This window comes from Sphaerodactylus townsendi, linkage group LG02, assembly GCF_021028975.2.
Source record: "Sphaerodactylus townsendi isolate TG3544 linkage group LG02, MPM_Stown_v2.3, whole genome shotgun sequence".
NCBI classification, from domain to species: Eukaryota; Metazoa; Chordata; class Lepidosauria; order Squamata; family Sphaerodactylidae; genus Sphaerodactylus; species Sphaerodactylus townsendi.
Genome location: NC_059426.1, coordinates 69,019,257 through 69,035,352, shown reverse-complemented (window position 1 = coordinate 69,035,352; position 16,096 = coordinate 69,019,257). Strand labels below are relative to the sequence as shown.

Genomic DNA, 16,096 nt, shown 5'->3' with positions numbered 1-16,096 from the left:
ATCCCACTCTTCCAAGGCTCCACCCCCAAAATCTCCAGGTATTTCCCAACCCAGGGCTGTGTACACTTTGTCTAGGTTTTTAAGCAGAGGCTAGATGACCATCTGGCACCAAGGCTGATTCTGTGAATTTGGGCAAATCATGAGAGGATCATGAGAGGGACGGCAGGAAGGGTTGCATCAGTCCTTGGCTTTCGTGGCCCTTTCTTACTTAACCAGGCTAATGCCAATCAACACTTTGGGATCAGGAAGCAATTTCCCTCTGGGCCAAATTGGTCGGGGATCCTGGAAGGGGTTTTTTGCCATCTTCTGGGCATCGAGTAGGGGTCCCTGCGGGTGGGGGTACGGGAAGGTTGTTGTGAATTTCCTGCATTATGGATGGAGTTGGCCTCAATGACTCTGGAGGTCCTTTCCAACTCTATGACTCTATGATTCTGCTGTTAGATGTTGGGGAAATTCCAAGTTTAACATTCAAGGAAATGGGGCAGGAGCATCAGACTCCTATCATTAGGTGAAAGAGAATGTTATTTGCCTCACCACCGTGTGCGAAAAAGGACTGCGCAGACATGAATGAACAATGCTAGATTATTTTTCTGTTGGGAGGAGATAGATGCGAATTGCTTCCCCTTTGGCAGCCCTTTCTGGAGCTCCTATCTCTTTAACAGATCGCCCCCTCCCTTCCTCCTCCCCGCCGGAAAAGCGAAGTGAATCTTCCACTTTCTTCAAGGGACAGTCATGGAGCCAGGTATAGGTCGCGGGGCGGAGGGCTCTGGGTTGGTGCTGGGGGGTAGTCCGGGAAGGCACGCCGCTTTCGAAGCTGTGCCCCTTTTGCTTGTGTGCTTAGTGGAGCTCTGTCGCCCATGAGCTGCGTTTATTCTAGTACCTTTCTGCGTGCCTGTATATCACTAGCAAGACTGAACACCGTCTCCCCCTCTGCCCCCAGCAAACTTTTAAAGTTAACATTTGTCCGGGGGGGGGGGGAATAACAGCCTGGCTCTCTCTCTCTTCCTCCCTCCCTCTCCCCCTCCCCTTTGGCCGACCGCTGACAGTAATGTGCAAACGCAAGAGGAAGTTAAGTGACCAGGAACATGAGTTCGTTTTAAAAAACGGGAGCTTCTGGTCTGGATCTTCGAGAATAGGCAAATCTGGAAATGGGGGGGGGGGGGAGAGATCTGGAGCTTATTCTCAGCTCCATTGGAAAAAGCAGCTCCGATTTAGGGGGAAATCTACTACCGAGTTTCTGTTTCGTTTCCTCTTGAGTGTTATTCCGTGCAGGTGGCAATGTATACCAAGAAGAGAGCGTGGCTCCCGACGGCCAAGGGCTTGGTGTCGTGAACGGGCCTATGAATGGTGCAGAGGTTCAGGTGAGAGGACCCCTTCTGCCACGTAACAATGTGTCTCGGCTTGGAGGGTTTAAACAGAGCATAGATTTTGTTTTTGTTTTGTTTTTAACAAAACGCAATCTTGATTTCCCTGCTTTGGAAACGCAAGTGCAGGAAGACTCCCGCCCTCTTTTGTGCATGGGGATGTGCTTCTTTATTTGTGCTCCACCAACAGTCCCATTTTGAAGAATAATCACTGTGGAGATGTTGGGTGGTGTGGTTTGAAGAGCTCGGACATAATTCCCCAAAGAAGCATTTCCCTTGCAAAGGGCACTACATTTTCCCAGCATTTGGTTACACTGTGGTGTCACTTGGAAAAAGCAGTGCTCACCTAATGAATGCATTTTAAAATACACATGTTAGTTACACTCGTGCTATCAAGGCACAGCCAATCTGTGGTGACCAAAGCAAAGCCATCCAAGGCAAGTAAGAAGCAGAGAAGGTTTCCCATTGCCTTCCTCTTCACAGTCGTCCTTAGTGGTCTGTGTTCCAACAGTACCAACCCTGCTTAGCTTTCAAGATCTGACAGGATCAGGCTACCCCACGCTGCCTTCCCTCCCACAAATAAGCAATACAATACTGTATATCCCATTTTTAAAAATAGTTTAATGATTGTTTTAAAATATCTGCAAAGATTAGGTAAGCATTCTGCGCAAGAGCCATACTAGAGATGCCCATGTGGCACTAAGGGATAACTGCTTCTGTCACTCTGAAGGGGAGTACTTAAATTTAACAAGTAAAACCAGTTCTTTTGATCTTTCAAAGCTGTGTTTATCCCCCTATTCATCCTGGAGTTTCGCCTCTTTCACAGGTTTTTTAAAGTGTTATAAATACCCCTTCTCTGGAAACAAATCTATATTCTTCCACCATGAGGGAACTCAAAACAGTGTTCTGAAAAGTCTTGTAGTGCAACTTGCTTGCTTTGATGTTGTCCCCACATACACACACACACCCTCTCAGCATATCCAGTCAGCATGCTAAAAATTTGGCTCTTGTAACATTTGAGTCTCTCCAAAATACATACAAATGTCCACAAGTGGGATTTATTTCCAGTAAGAAGTTAAAAATAAAACAACAGCAAAACACATCCCTCTGTTGAAAATAGCACATTTACATTACAATTTGGTTAATTGCCCTTAACCACAGATTTTGGTTACATTTTCTTATCTCCCGTGGAGAAACAGGGTATATTACACCTCTGTCTTGCTGATTTGTCAGGAAAATCTTTTCAGTCATCTCCTTGTAATAATTCTGTTTCCAGCTGGATGACTTTGTGGGGGCTCATGCTGAGTATAATGAAGAGGAGGAAGAACGCAAATATTTCCGCCGCAAGCGTCTTGGTGTTATCAAGAACCTCTTGTCAGCCAGCTTTGGCGGAATGCTAACCTATGGCGTCTTTCTAGGTATGCTGTATCTTCTTCTGTTTCTTCTTCAGCATCTTCTGCTATTGACTGATTTAATCTGCAGAGGATTATAAACTATCTGCAAGGCTGATCATGCTGCTACCTGACTTCAGTGGTCTAAGGAAGTACTTGCATCACTCGAGAGAACCAGCTTTGAGCCAGAGCACATAGAAAGGACTTTTAGGTCTTTTCCACACACCATACCTATCCCATTTTGAAGGTGTTTTCAATCCCATCATTAACCTCAACGTATTGTCAAAGGATTTCACGGCTGGATTCAACTGGTTGTGGTGGGTTTTCCGGGCTGTGTGGCCATGGTTTGGTAGATCTTGTTCCTAATGTTTCACCTGCATCTGTGGCTGGCATCTCCAGAGGTGTATCACAGAGATACACCTCTGTGCAAAATTTATACCATACATTTCTGTTCTTATCATAACCCCCAAGGCAACTGATTAAAAACCATCAAAGCCAACAAAAGCATAATTAATACAAAAGTCAAACTTTTAAAAAATATAAAAACAACGATTAAAACATTGGGCAGGATGGAGGAAGGCCAGAGGAAACCAAAAAAAAGGGGGGGGGTGTCACCAGCTGACAGAAGACAGACCAGTCTCTCTGGAGAGAAAGTTCCAGAAATTTAGTGCCATAACTGAGATGGACTCCTCCTGAGTAGCCTAATGCCAAATCACAGAAGGTGGAAGCCCCCAAAGCAGAGCCATGAAAGGTGATTGTATTGGTTGAGTAGGTTTATATGGGGGTAGGCAGTTTCTAAGTTATGCTGGTCTCAAGACACACAGGGTTTTAGTGTTCAGCACCTTGAATTATGCTTGGAAACGCATTGGTAACCAGTATATATGAGCCAAGACTGGAATGGTGTGGTCCCTCCGACTCCAGTCATCATCCTGACTACAGCATTCTGCACCTGTTGACATTTCCAAACTTCTCAAGGACATCCCCAGGTAGACTGTATTGCACTAACAGGTGCCAGGAAAGGCCACAGCCAGCTAACCAGTTGGAAGTGATAAAAAACAGCCCTGGCCACAGCTGCCATTTTTTTCATTCAGCAGTAGGCCTGGGTCCAAGAGTGCCTCCAAACTACATTCCTGTTTCTTCAAGAGGAGTGCAGACCTATCCAGAAAAGTGACACATTAAGTTCCAGGTCAAACTTCCACTCAATAGTAGAATATCCTTCTTGTCCTGATTAAGCTTCAGTTTATTCGTCCTTATCTACTCCAAAACTGCCTCCTGCCAATGATTCAGTGTTTCTACAGCCTTCTTGGGATCAGTTGGAAGCACAAGATAAGGCTGTCATCTGTATAATGGCCTTACCCAGCAATTTTGTGTAGATGTTGAAAAGCATAGGGGACAAAATGAAGCCTTGTGGGATTCTTTAGACCAAAGGTGAAGGGGCTGAGCAGCCATCCCCCAGCACCATCTTCTATAACCTACTTTCCAAGGAGGGCCAGAACTACTGCCAAATGGGCCAGAACTACTGCCATTCCCAGTCTGGAGAACTGGTCCAGAAGGATACTGTGATCATTGATACTGAAAGCTGCTGAGTGGTCCAGAAGAATCAAGAACAGAACATTTGAGACTGGTTGCTATTGAATATTCTTTGTCCAGGATAGGTTACTTTAGCAGTGGATGCCCCACAACCTGTTTCAAGGCTAGGACAACAATGACCCCCTCTCTGGGAGGCATTTACTACTTGAACTCAGTCAGCCAGCCTCTCTGTGTCAGATTTATCTTCTGACCAGTGGATGCTTTTCTCTTGATCTAATCTCTGCAAATTTGTCCTTGGAAATACTTCTCTGCCAGAGAATGTAGTAATGGCTAGAGGCATAGGCAGCTCTGAAAGTGGATTAGACAGATTCATATAGGATAGGTCTATCAGTGGCTACAAGCCATGGTGACAAATGGGAACCTCTATGTTCAGAGGTAGTAAATCTCAGAATATCAGTGCTGGGAGGCAACATCAGAAGAAGGCCCATACCTCTATGCCACGTTGTTGGCCCTCCAGAATAATTGATTGGCCACTGTGAGAGACACCCTATTCTCAAAATTTCAAAAGTACCCACAAGTTGAACAAGATTCAAGAAGACTCCTGCTTTAGGCTTTTGTTCCCTTGGTCCTGTTTGGCTTTGGAGAGGTGTTTGAGTCTCAACCTGGTTTGGAATTCATTGAAATAACTTCCTTGGAAACTAGACAGGCAGATTGATAGATGCTGGATAAGTTAACTATGTATCTGAGCATCACTGCATTTTGCAGGCTTGGCACAAACCTTTAAGCTTTCCTGTCCATTGGAAACAACAGCCCCCCTATATCAAATTAATTTCTTTTTAGAGCTGGTTGAGTAATGCTCTTTTTTATTAAAAAGAACTGCACCATTAACCATGACAATCCCATCCCCATTCCTTCTCCCGCAGGCCTGCTGCAGATGCAGCTAATCCTGCACTATGATGAAACCTATCGAGAAGTGAAGTACAGCAATCTGGAGCTGCAGAGTATTGACAACAAGATGCTGATGGGAATCAGTGTCACACCTATTGCTGCATTGCTCTACACTACACTCTTGATAAGGTATTTTTGCTGCCCATCCATTTGTCAGTCCTTTATTTCCAAGGTGAGCTGCCTTTGTACATCTCTGGAAATGGAAAAGTATACCATTTTCTGTCCAGCTGTGGGTGGAATGGAATTGGAAAGGACACACACACACACACACACACACTGTAATCAATGTGTTTCACTCTGTCTTTTCAGATTCTTTGGCACTAAGTGGATGCTATTCTTGGCTGTTGGCATTTATGCACTGTTCGTCTCCACCAACTACTGGGAACGTTACTATACCTTGGTACCATCAGCTGTGGCAATTGGAGCTGCAATTGTACCACTGTGGGCTTCCATGAGCAACTATATCATCCGGTGAGCCAGCTGCAGTAGCAGAGGAAAGGCACCAGCTTGATAATGGAGGAAATTATGTGATGTTTGCCACAGGGTAGTGGGGAAATGGAAAAGATGAGTGGGAAGGGTGCAGCTAGAAATTTTGTACATAGCATGGTTTGCTTTCTGCCATATACCATCCACTTATAGGTAGACAAAGGACTGTGTTTGAGTGACAGCATCTCACACAGGGTTTATAATGATTGTAAATCTCTTATCGTATCTATCAGCCTGATTACTTCACAGCAAGGACAGTGCATTCCTGGCTGACACTAGAGACTCTAATCACGCTGTTGTGGTCATCTATGCGTTAGTTGGATTTGAGACATTCTGGAAATGCAGCCCTGTGGAAATATGTCTTGATAAATGATAGGTTTTTTAATTTACCTGCCCCCACAGGATGGCTCAGAAATACTATGATTATGCAAACTACAAGGAAGAGCATGTCCAGGAGCAAAAGAGAGCACCATGTGGGGCCTACAATAGCTACATCATTTCCTTTCAGACTGTCTTCTATGCCATCTTCTATGTAAGAGCTTTGCCAACACTATTTTGGTGGGCTGTGGGTGGAACAGAGGCATGTTCCATGCCTTCCCTCCTTTTCTACTAGGAACTGGTCATTTAGATTTTGGTTTCTTTCATCCATCTTTTCCCATTTTCTTGCATATTGGTTTCCTTGTCTTAAATTCTCTTCTGTCCTTCTATTCCAGTTGAGTTTCGTCTGTGCTCAGATGCCTATGTTTTTCTTCCTGAAGTGGTATCTCTATGACATGAACCACACACTTTACAATGTGCATGACTGTGGTGAGTATTCTGGAGGATTGTCACAAGTTTCAGTAGGGTGGCATACACTGGCATTTTCTTCCCAAATGTCTTAATCTCCATCATCTTGTACAGCTCCTATATTTCCATGTTCTTCCTCCATCCCACTATCATTAGGGCTCTGTATGATGCTCTGTTCCATGGAGACAGAGACTATGGCTTCTAAAGCTTTGTTTCTCCTCCAGGCACCTCCAGCCAGGGGATCCTCCCAGGACTGAACTCCACAGTTCTACAGAGACTCCCCCGCAGCAGTGAGCTCATCGTGGTGGAAAGCGTGCTCATGGGTGTGGCCTTCCTTGCCATGCTTCTGGTATGAACTGGGGCGGGGGGGGACGCAGAGCCTAATGCTTCACAGTTGTAGTCACATGATCTTGGATTCAGCGGTAAAGGGATACATACTGAAACCCAGATTTCTTTCAGTCTTATGACAACCTACACAAAGTAGGCAGATCAACATACACTTATTTTGCATTTGATTGGCCATCTTGACCCACACCCAGTAGTACTGTGGGACTACAATATGTACCAGGTGGCAACATAACTAAGAACACTGATTTAATGTGTTGCTCTGATTTGCAGAACTTTGCACAGAGTCTAGATTCTCAATTCTTAAAAATTCCCACTTTGGGGATACTAAAAAGAAGATTAAGGCCTTTTTCAGATTACTATTCTGAACTGGATGTCATCCATTGTTGGCTTAAATCTAAGTAAAGCAATTCAGGGATGGGTGTTTCATACAGCTTGTTTCAATCCATCTATGAGCTGTCTCTAAAGCACCCTGGCCATTTCAAACAGTGCCAGTCTTTTTTCCCTGCCTTTTTCTGCATGGCATTCTTTTTCAGTTACAGCTACAGGCATGTAAATGATGCAATTATAGCGCTATAGCACAAATCTTAACTTTGTTTAAGCCACATATGGTGTCGAATGGGAAAAGGTGGGGAAAATTAGCAGTTCATTCAAACAGCACATTGGAGTGTTTCAGAAGTGAAAGGAACAACTGAAATGGGAGGAAGCAGTTTTCATTAAAAAATGACTAAGCCCTGTGATACCAACAGGATGCGAGCAGCTTTGTCTGAGCAGGTTAAAGCAAACAAACAAACAATAGTAGCAGGGAGACAGGTTTGGGGGAAACAGGAACACATTTGCCTGGTACTGAAAAGATAAGAAAGAAGTTACCAAGAAAACAGACTTTGAAATTTCACAATTGTAGTGTCACTAAGGAAAAGGCTGTCCCTGGTGGTTACCTCTCTCACTTCGGAAGGCTAGGCACCCATTGAAGCGTTGTATACAATGATTTCAGCTCCCAGACAGGATGATCCTCTTTCCTTATCCATGTTTTCCTGCTCACCATCATTAGCTTTCACTGTTGGAGTTGGGAAATAACACACGTAATTCTGCTTAAATGTTGCAAAGCGGGTAGGGAAGAAAATGTGACACATTTAGTTGTGCCCCAAATTTTGCAGGTTTTGCCCTGTGCCTGATATTTGCTCATGGTTTTCTGTCCTGCAGGTGTTGATCCTGTGTGGCTCTGCCTATCGCCCAACAGAGGAGATAGATTTACGCAGCATTGGGTGGGGCAATATCTTCCAGCTGCCATTCAAGCACATGCGAGACTATCGCCTCCGCCACCTCATCCTCTTCTTCATATACAGTGGCTTCGAGGTGGTTTTCCTCTGCACTGCCTTTGCCTTGGTATGTGAGCTCCGAGGAATGTCCTTCCCAAGCTCTGAGGTAGGACGCGCTTGCCAGGCATGGTACAAGGGATAGCTGGGTTATGCTCACCAAATCTTCTTTTCTTGGCACTTCTCCAGAACTATGGTGTTTGCTCCATTGGCCTGGAAAATGTGGCTTACATCATGACTGCTTACGGACTCTCATCTGCTGTCTGCAGCAGCCTGGCACTGTCTGCACTGTGTATGCCCCGCCAGGTTCCCCTTCTCACAGGAGCTTCTGTCCATGCCATCCTTCTGATTGCCCTCTTCTGTTGGGAGCCTCATCCCCAAAACGTAGGCGAAGCACCCATGCTCTACCTGGTGGCTGTACTTTGGGGCCTTGGCAGCGCCCTCAACAAGACAGGCCTCAGCAGTGAGTAAAATTTCTGTTGGAAAGTTTGAGTGCAGACCCCTTTCTGTAAAGAGTAAGCTGCGTTCATATTTCACTCAGGTCTTAACCTCTGACGCAGTGGCTGCTGGTGCTTCCACAGACCCAGGAGCTAAATAATCCAGGCCAAGTAGCTCTAGGATAACCCCCATCCTCTTGGATGATGTGTTAGATTCTGGTTACCAGAAGAAGAGTTTGGATTTATATCCCCTCTTTCTCTCCTGTAGGAGACTCAAAGGGGCTTTCAATCTGCTTTCCCTCCCCCCCCCCCCACAACAAACACCCTGTGAGGTGGGTTTGGCTGAGAGATCGCCGAAAAGCTGTGACTTGCCCAAGGTCACCCAGCTGGCACGCGTTGGAGTGCACAGGCTAATCTGAATTCCCCAGATAAGCCTCCACAGCTCAAGAAGAAGAGGAAGAGTTTGGATTTATATCCCCCCTTTCCTGTAGGAGACTCAAAGGGGCTTACAAGCTCCTTGCCCTTCCCCCCTCACAACAAACACCCTGTGAGGTGGGTGGGGCTGAGAGAGCTTCGAAAAGTTGTGACTAGCCCAACGTCACCCAGCTGGCATGTGTGGGAGTGCACAGGCTAATCTGAATTCTCCAAATAAGCCTCCACAGCTCAAGTGGCAGAGCAGGGAATCAAATCCGGTTCCTCCAGATTAGAATGCACCTGCTCTTAACCACTACGTCACTGCTGCTCAAACAGCAAAGCAGGGAAGAGGTTAATTTCCAAATGCTTGAGTGGCAGGAAGAGGCTTTTAAAATTCTATTGACTGTTCAATTAGTAATAGAAAAACAAACAATTATTGACTTCCATAACATTTTTCAACTGTGGGACTGTTTTGCAAAATGTATTATTTAGCATTAATTTATTTAGTGCATTCTGATCCCACCTTTCTTCCAAGAAGCGCAGAGTGGCATATACAGTTCTCCCCTCTTCCATGTATTTATTCTCCCAGCAACTTTGTGAGGTAGGTCAGGTAGAGTTACCTGGAAATTCCTAGAGTTTTAGGGGCAGAGCCTGGGGACTACCTCAGTAGGGTTATAATGGCATAAAGTCCACCTTCCAAAGCAGCTATTTTCTTCAAGAGAACTGATATCTGTTCCCTGGATGTCAGTTGTAATTCTGGGAGATCTCCAGCCACCACTTGTAGGTTGCCAACCAGGTTATGAAAAAGCTAACTATCCCAAGACAATCTGTAAAATTCTTGACAAAAGAACTTTACCTGAGTCTCCCGAATGCAATACTTTAATCAGTGCACTGCACACATAAGTTGCTTGTTATCTTTTGGACCAGTTTGTACCACATTAGCAGTGAAACCTGCAAAGAATTTGGTCACCGACTGACTGTCGTTTCCTCTTCCTTCCCTGCAGCCCTCTTGGGAATGCTTTATGAAGACAAAGAGCGGCAGGACTTCATCTTTACCATCTACCACTGGTGGCAAGCTCTGGCCATCTTTGTTGTTTATCTGTGGTCTGGACTATCTATGAAGGTGAGGTGGGGATCTAGAATAGAAGAGGATTCTCCCATGTCTCTGGCTGTGTGATAGAATATGAGAAAGATAAAAGGGTTTCTTAGCTCAGGCATAAAAGAGAACCATCTAAAGCAAGCAGTGGTGTAGAAGAACTTTTAGGCAAGAGTAAGGACCTGGAGAAAGTAGCATTTTGTCTAATGCTAATTCTACCAGTATGACAATTCCCCTTTTGCTTGCCCAAATTTCCAGGACTCTGTGAGGGAACAAGCACTTCTCCCTTCCCTAACTAATGGAGTCTCTTCCTTCCAGGCTAAGTTATCCATCATGTTGATTACTCTGGTGGCTGCAGTGTTCTCATACATGTGGATGGAACATAAAATAGGCCGGCTGATGCCATACCGCCTCCCCAAGATTCCCAAGCCTCGTCACAAGGTGCGGGGCTACCGCTACCTGGATGATGAGAATTCTGATGAAACTGGCTCAGAGGGAGAGGAGGAAAGGCAACACAGTGACTCCTCAGAGGGAGAAGCAGAAGGTGAGACGCCCAATGACCTGACGACGCGGGCTCAACGCAGGAACAAGTGCAACTATAAACAGACCCAGGGCGAGGAGTCTGGGAATATCGTGGGCTAGCTCCTGGCTTGGTGCCACTCTTTTTGCTGTAGGTCAGTCTGTTTGCTTCGGTCTTGAGTGGTCCATGATCTCCTCAGATGCCTTAGACTTCATCCTCTCTGCATCTGCGGAATCATCTCTCCCCCACGCTCTTCCAACTTTTCAATTCTTTAATTTTACCCTGAGTCTCACTTTGTGCATTCAGACATTTTTTTAGTTCTCATGGTCACTTGGACAGACAGACTCAGGCACATTCTGACTGTGAAGCTTCTCTGTACAAGGCCCCATCTGCCATTGTTTTCAGGCCTCAGATCAAGCAAGGAGGACCATTAAATGTACTCCGTTCCTTCCCTGGCTCCGGCTCTAAGCTCTCTACCCTGTATCCTCTCCAGCCTTCAAGAGCCTTCCCACATTTAAAGGGCTGCTGCTGTGTCCTTCCTGCTGCTCACATTCAATCCACTTTTTTGGCCAACCTTTCTTAACTGTCCCTCCCTTCTCCCCTGCTAATACCTTTCCCATAATCAAGGTGCCCACAAGGGCCCTTTCTGCCCCCACAGACCCAGGCCATTTGGAAGGTCCCTGACCACCCCCAGTCTCCCCCGCCCGGCACCCTCCTTTCTACAGCTCAGCTGCTGGACCGCTTGCCAGGACTCCACCTCCCCCAACATTCCTTCCCAATGCAGCCCAGATGGTCAGTGGCCTCTTCACAGCAGGTTAACAAGTTCTGTGCCCTTCCTGCATTAGCTGTTCAGTCTTGGTCACCTCCATTGAGTCTGGTAGGCTTGGGGATGGCTGGGAAAAGTCTGGGGCTACTGCCAACAATGGGCACCTAACACTGGCTGGGGTATTAGCTCCCTTCCCAGTTGATAGAAGTAATGAATATTTCCAGACTGTGGGCAACACTGGTTGTTAATAGGTGAATACGGGGATCTGGGGACTAAGTTTGATGCTAAAGCATAGCCCTTGGAAGGTGGAAATAAAATGGAAGAGCACACTGAATTTTCTTTATTTTTGAGAGGCAACTTAAACTTGAAATAAAGTCAGAGTCAATTTTCAATACATTGTTGTTTTATTCTGGCTGAACTAGTGATAGACTGCCAGGAGCAGTCCGGTTGTAGTTTTTCTCTCCCTGTGAAAGTCTGCACTGCATTCTCTTGCAGCATCTCCTGATACTCAACTGAGAGCCAGCAATAAAATGCTGTCTGATGTCAGTAGCTTGTATCAAAGACAGAAGAAGTGTAGCAACAGCTAGTAGTATGGTATTCTATTACTTCCTCACCCCTATGGAGGATTTCAAAGAGCCTGGCATGGCTGGTGTTGTCCTGCAATGCCCAATGTTAACTGAATGTTGATCATATTGGAGATTTGGCTTGTTTCTCACTATCTTAACTTATCCTATATAATTGACTAACAAAATGTCTACTGTGCAAATGAGACTTACGTGTTGAGTGTCAAACGGAACATGGACAGCCACATGAAGGAGCATTTAATAGGATTGCCAGCTGGCCTGGGGAAAGTGTCCTCACTGGAACTGGGTCTGGCAGCAAACACTGGGTGCCCTTATACCACCTGACTTGCATGACTTACCCCTGAATATTTGACTGGCTATGCAGATTTTTCAAGCATTGCTTCAGCAGCAGCTGCAACCACAACACAAGATGTCAGGGAAGCAAAATAAAGAGGTGTGCATCTTGTGCACAGATCATGGAGATCTAAATGACAGCACCTGTCATCCAGGGTCAGTTGGCAAAAGCCTGATGCAACTGAACCAAACCAGTCTGATCCGGTGCTGTGACCTTGCCAGTGATTGGGCAGTGTTTGTATATTAGCAGAGCACTATCAGTGCACATTATCTGTTAGGGATTCTTGTTTACTGCGAGGCATGCTGCCAGTTTGTTCCTTGATATTCACTGTATATAGCTTGCACCTGAAAGTAAACTTCTTTGAAGTGAAGCTGCACATGTGTGGTGTGGAGTTATTTGTCTGCTATGCCAAGCCGTCTTCAACTGCACTTTATCTTTCTCTAGCAACGCACCTATCCGTTGATTAACCCGCCTACTCCGTCAGGTTATAGGGCCGGCCCAGAGTTTGCCGTTACACGCGGAGTAAGGTAGTGCTGAAGGGAGTGTTGTTGGCGTGAAGTGCATGAGCTGTGTGTGGAACAGAGGCAGTCATGGTGTTTACAGCTACCAGCTTTGCCTTTTGAGGAGGCTGGGACGGGACCCGTAACTACATGGCCGCGTGGAGCTGTAAAATGAAGAGTTATCTTATCAGAGATGACCTGGTGGGGCATTGTTGAGGGAGTACCCATGCCGGAGTGCATGGCAGAACGGAGGGCTGATGAAAGAGCAAAGAGCTACTTATCACATCCCTGGCAGTGGCTGACTCTCAGCTGGGTGTATGTGCAGAAACGCCGCATAAGTGCCCATGACGTCTAGGAGGGTAAGCGTTCAAAGAGGCTTGTACCAAGTAGGACACAGCGGGTTCCAAGGTTCTACTCATGCGTAAACTGGCTAACCTGAAGCTGAAGGCTGGTGAGAGTGTCTCAACTCACTTGCAGGTTATGCAGACTCTTTCCGCTGAGCTAGAAAGTCGGCGCAGAGGTCTTCAGCATTCCAAGAAGCTTCATAAATCTTATCTCCTCCTTTCGCCCTTGGACAGTTCTTGGGAGCAGCTTGTTTTGAGCTATGGTGAATGTGGAAAGAAGACTGTGCCATTACTCTCGATTTCGGCATTTCTACCAGTCTGCTGGAGTGGCAGAAGCAGAGAGATTACCAGCGCGAATGCCGCTTAGAAGAATGTGCTGGAGAGAGCAGTGCTCAGCCTGTCCGGAGAGGAAAAGCCGTGTCAGAGGCTACGTCTGTGAAATCCTTTGCTGTGAGTCGTTGCTACGCTTTATGGTCAGACAAACATCTAGCCCGTAATTGTGCAAGTTCTGGATCTAGCCAATTGAGGCAACAGAAGGGGAAATACAAAAAGAAGCCTTTCTTTGAGAAGCAAGACAGAGCTGAATCTGCTTTGCTGGTTACGTGTGCTGAAGATTCAAAGACAGTTTCCTGGCTTATTGACTCTGCTTGTACTGAGCACATCGTAAATTCCAGGTCCCTGCTGAAGGACGTAAAGGAATCAACAAAATGATTCCCAAGAATGCAGGCAGTGAAGAACATGTCTCTTGTCTATCTAACCCATTCTATGCGTAAATATACCCCGTATCCATGCTTTACACACAGTACTTGGGCATTCCAGTTTTTCTACTATAAGGCAACTTGCTAAAGTATGTGACGTGAATCGTAAAGCCATGCTCGCAAGTAATTCTGACTGTGCAGTGTGCAGTAAAGTTTAAAGCGAAAGCTCGCACCTCCACTGCAGTCAGTCAAAGCCAATAACAGAGAAACCGTTCTCTCTTGTTCATGTCGCACCTAATCAATTCGCTTTCTCCCACGCATTGCAGCCAAAATATTTCATGGTGAAAGAGACATTTCAGTTGGTATACTTATATTGTACAGTTAAATACAAAGGCTGAAGCTTTTGAAAAGTTTAAGCAGTGGGTAAATAAGAACGCTTAATTCTTTCCTTACAAACTAGGCTGATTACAATCTGATAGGGGGGGCGAGTTCCTACAATGCTTTTCAATGAGCTGGCTGGGTCTAAAAGGCATGGTTCATATGAAAATGTCCTTTTTTTCTCTCCGGTTGAGAAATCCAAATTTCTGAGCCGTGAAGATTTCTTATCTGCAAACCATGCGTGATTGCTTCTGTTGATGGATGCAAACTTGCCTTTTCAATTTCTTTGGGTGAAGTTGTTAGCATAGCCAATTCATTCTCATAAATAGATTGGTGGAGTGTGACAATCAATCAAACACTCCCATTACTTGCTTTTTGGAAAAGCACCCTCCTTAAAGCTATCGGAGAATTTTTGGAAGTTTCGCAAATGTTCTCATTCCATAGGAACAAAGACGGAAAGGACAAACTCAACAATCGCCGTTTAATGTTCATTTGGCTACCAGCCGTGAAAACCAGCGTTATGAATTTTTTCGTGGTCTTTTGGCCGTGTAGTGATATCTAGAAGCCGCTTTAATTTTGAGAACCATGCTGGTTGGGAGCAAATTTACGCTAATACTTTCAGCGGCTTAAGCTTTTTGCCCCTGTTGTCTGATCAACGGTTAGCTGCTTCTAGCAGCAACCAGTCAACACCGGGTTCCTCCTTCGCCTAGTCAAGGTCAGGCTCGCCTTCACCTCCTGCAAAACAGGAAACTGTAATTAAAGAGAGTGGACGAGACTGAGTCAGAGCAGAATAGTACTGACATGCAAAGCCCAGTTGTTCCAAGAAGGTCTGAAAGACACAATAAAGGTAAGGTTCCACCTGATAGGATATGGGTTCACACAGACAAAGTTAGAGGTAGTCAAACCTAGTTGAACCAAAGTCATACAATGAAATGTTAAATCCTCAGAGTAAAGATCCTGAGGAGCAGCAGAAATGGCAAGCAGCCATGCAAAAAAGAATATAGATTCCTTTGGTTGAAAGCAAAATGTTTTGGAGGAAGTAGAGAGGCCTCTTGCTGTAAAGTTGTGGGTTCCAGGTGGTTTATAGAAGAAAGGCCTTTACCTGATGACAGTGTTATTTTCAAAGCACGGTCGTGAAAGCACAAGGCTATAAGTAGAATCAAACTCTATATGCAAGATTTTGAAGAAAACCTTTTCTCCTACAGCTAAAAGTGAGTTCTTTAAGATTCTGTATCTTACCTTAGCAGTTAAGAAAGGTTTGAAGATACCATTATGATTTTAAGTAACTTGCTTACCTTAATTTTCCTTTTAAATCAGGAGATTTATATGCAACCAATACCTGGCTTTCAAAACTAAGCCAAAGAACCAGGTGCTTCTTTTGAAGAAGTCTTTGTATGGGGGCTTCACTAATCCGCAAAGGAATTGGAATCAATGCTTAAATGATTGCTTGTTAAACCTTGGTTTCCAGAAAAGTGTTGCTGGATCCATGCTGTTTACAATAAAGGTTCAAATGACAACCAAATCACTTTTTTTTATTGGTGTATGTTGATGATTTATGTGTTGCAGCTAAAACTGATGAGACAATTGATTCTGCTCTACTATGAGCTCAAGCAAGCATTTCAAGCTGTGAAAGTCCTAGGATATCTGGAAATCATATTTAGGTATTTGAAATAGCTCACAATCCTTAAAGTTGCGGTCTTGTTTGCTGCTACAATCTAAGAAAAAGCCAGGAGAGTTAGTAAAAACATGTGGTGTAACTGATGCTAAAACATTTGATACTCCTATGTCTGTAGATTTCTTCTCAAAACCTAACGCGACACTTTATTTGATAAACCTGACCTCCTTTCGGCTTCTGTAAT

General features: G+C 45.0%; 1 protein-coding gene across 1 annotated transcript; it reads left to right on the top strand.

The window, feature by feature from the left end:
- The first annotated feature begins 691 nt into the window (after nt 1-691).
- On the top strand, nt 692-11,788 carry UNC93B1 (unc-93 homolog B1, TLR signaling regulator). The gene is made up of 12 exons (XM_048483333.1): nt 692-742; nt 1,273-1,361; nt 2,641-2,782; nt 5,209-5,362; nt 5,543-5,704; nt 6,122-6,251; nt 6,433-6,526; nt 6,730-6,854; nt 8,054-8,236; nt 8,356-8,629; nt 10,022-10,140; nt 10,432-11,788. Exons 1-12 carry the CDS (start codon nt 733-735, stop codon nt 10,753-10,755), a joined length of 1,806 nt encoding a protein of 601 aa, XP_048339290.1. The 5' UTR covers nt 692-732; the 3' UTR covers nt 10,756-11,788.
- The last annotated feature ends 4,308 nt before the right edge of the window (nt 11,789-16,096 follow it).

Excerpts from the sequence above, each read along its gene's own strand:
- UNC93B1 (XM_048483333.1), top strand. Across the intron at positions 1,362-2,640 it reads TGAATGGTGCAGAGGTTCAG|CTGGATGACTTTGTGGGGGC; the intron begins GTGAGAGGACCC and ends TTCTGTTTCCAG. Across the intron at positions 6,252-6,432 it reads TCTTCTATGCCATCTTCTAT|TTGAGTTTCGTCTGTGCTCA; the intron begins GTAAGAGCTTTG and ends CTTCTATTCCAG.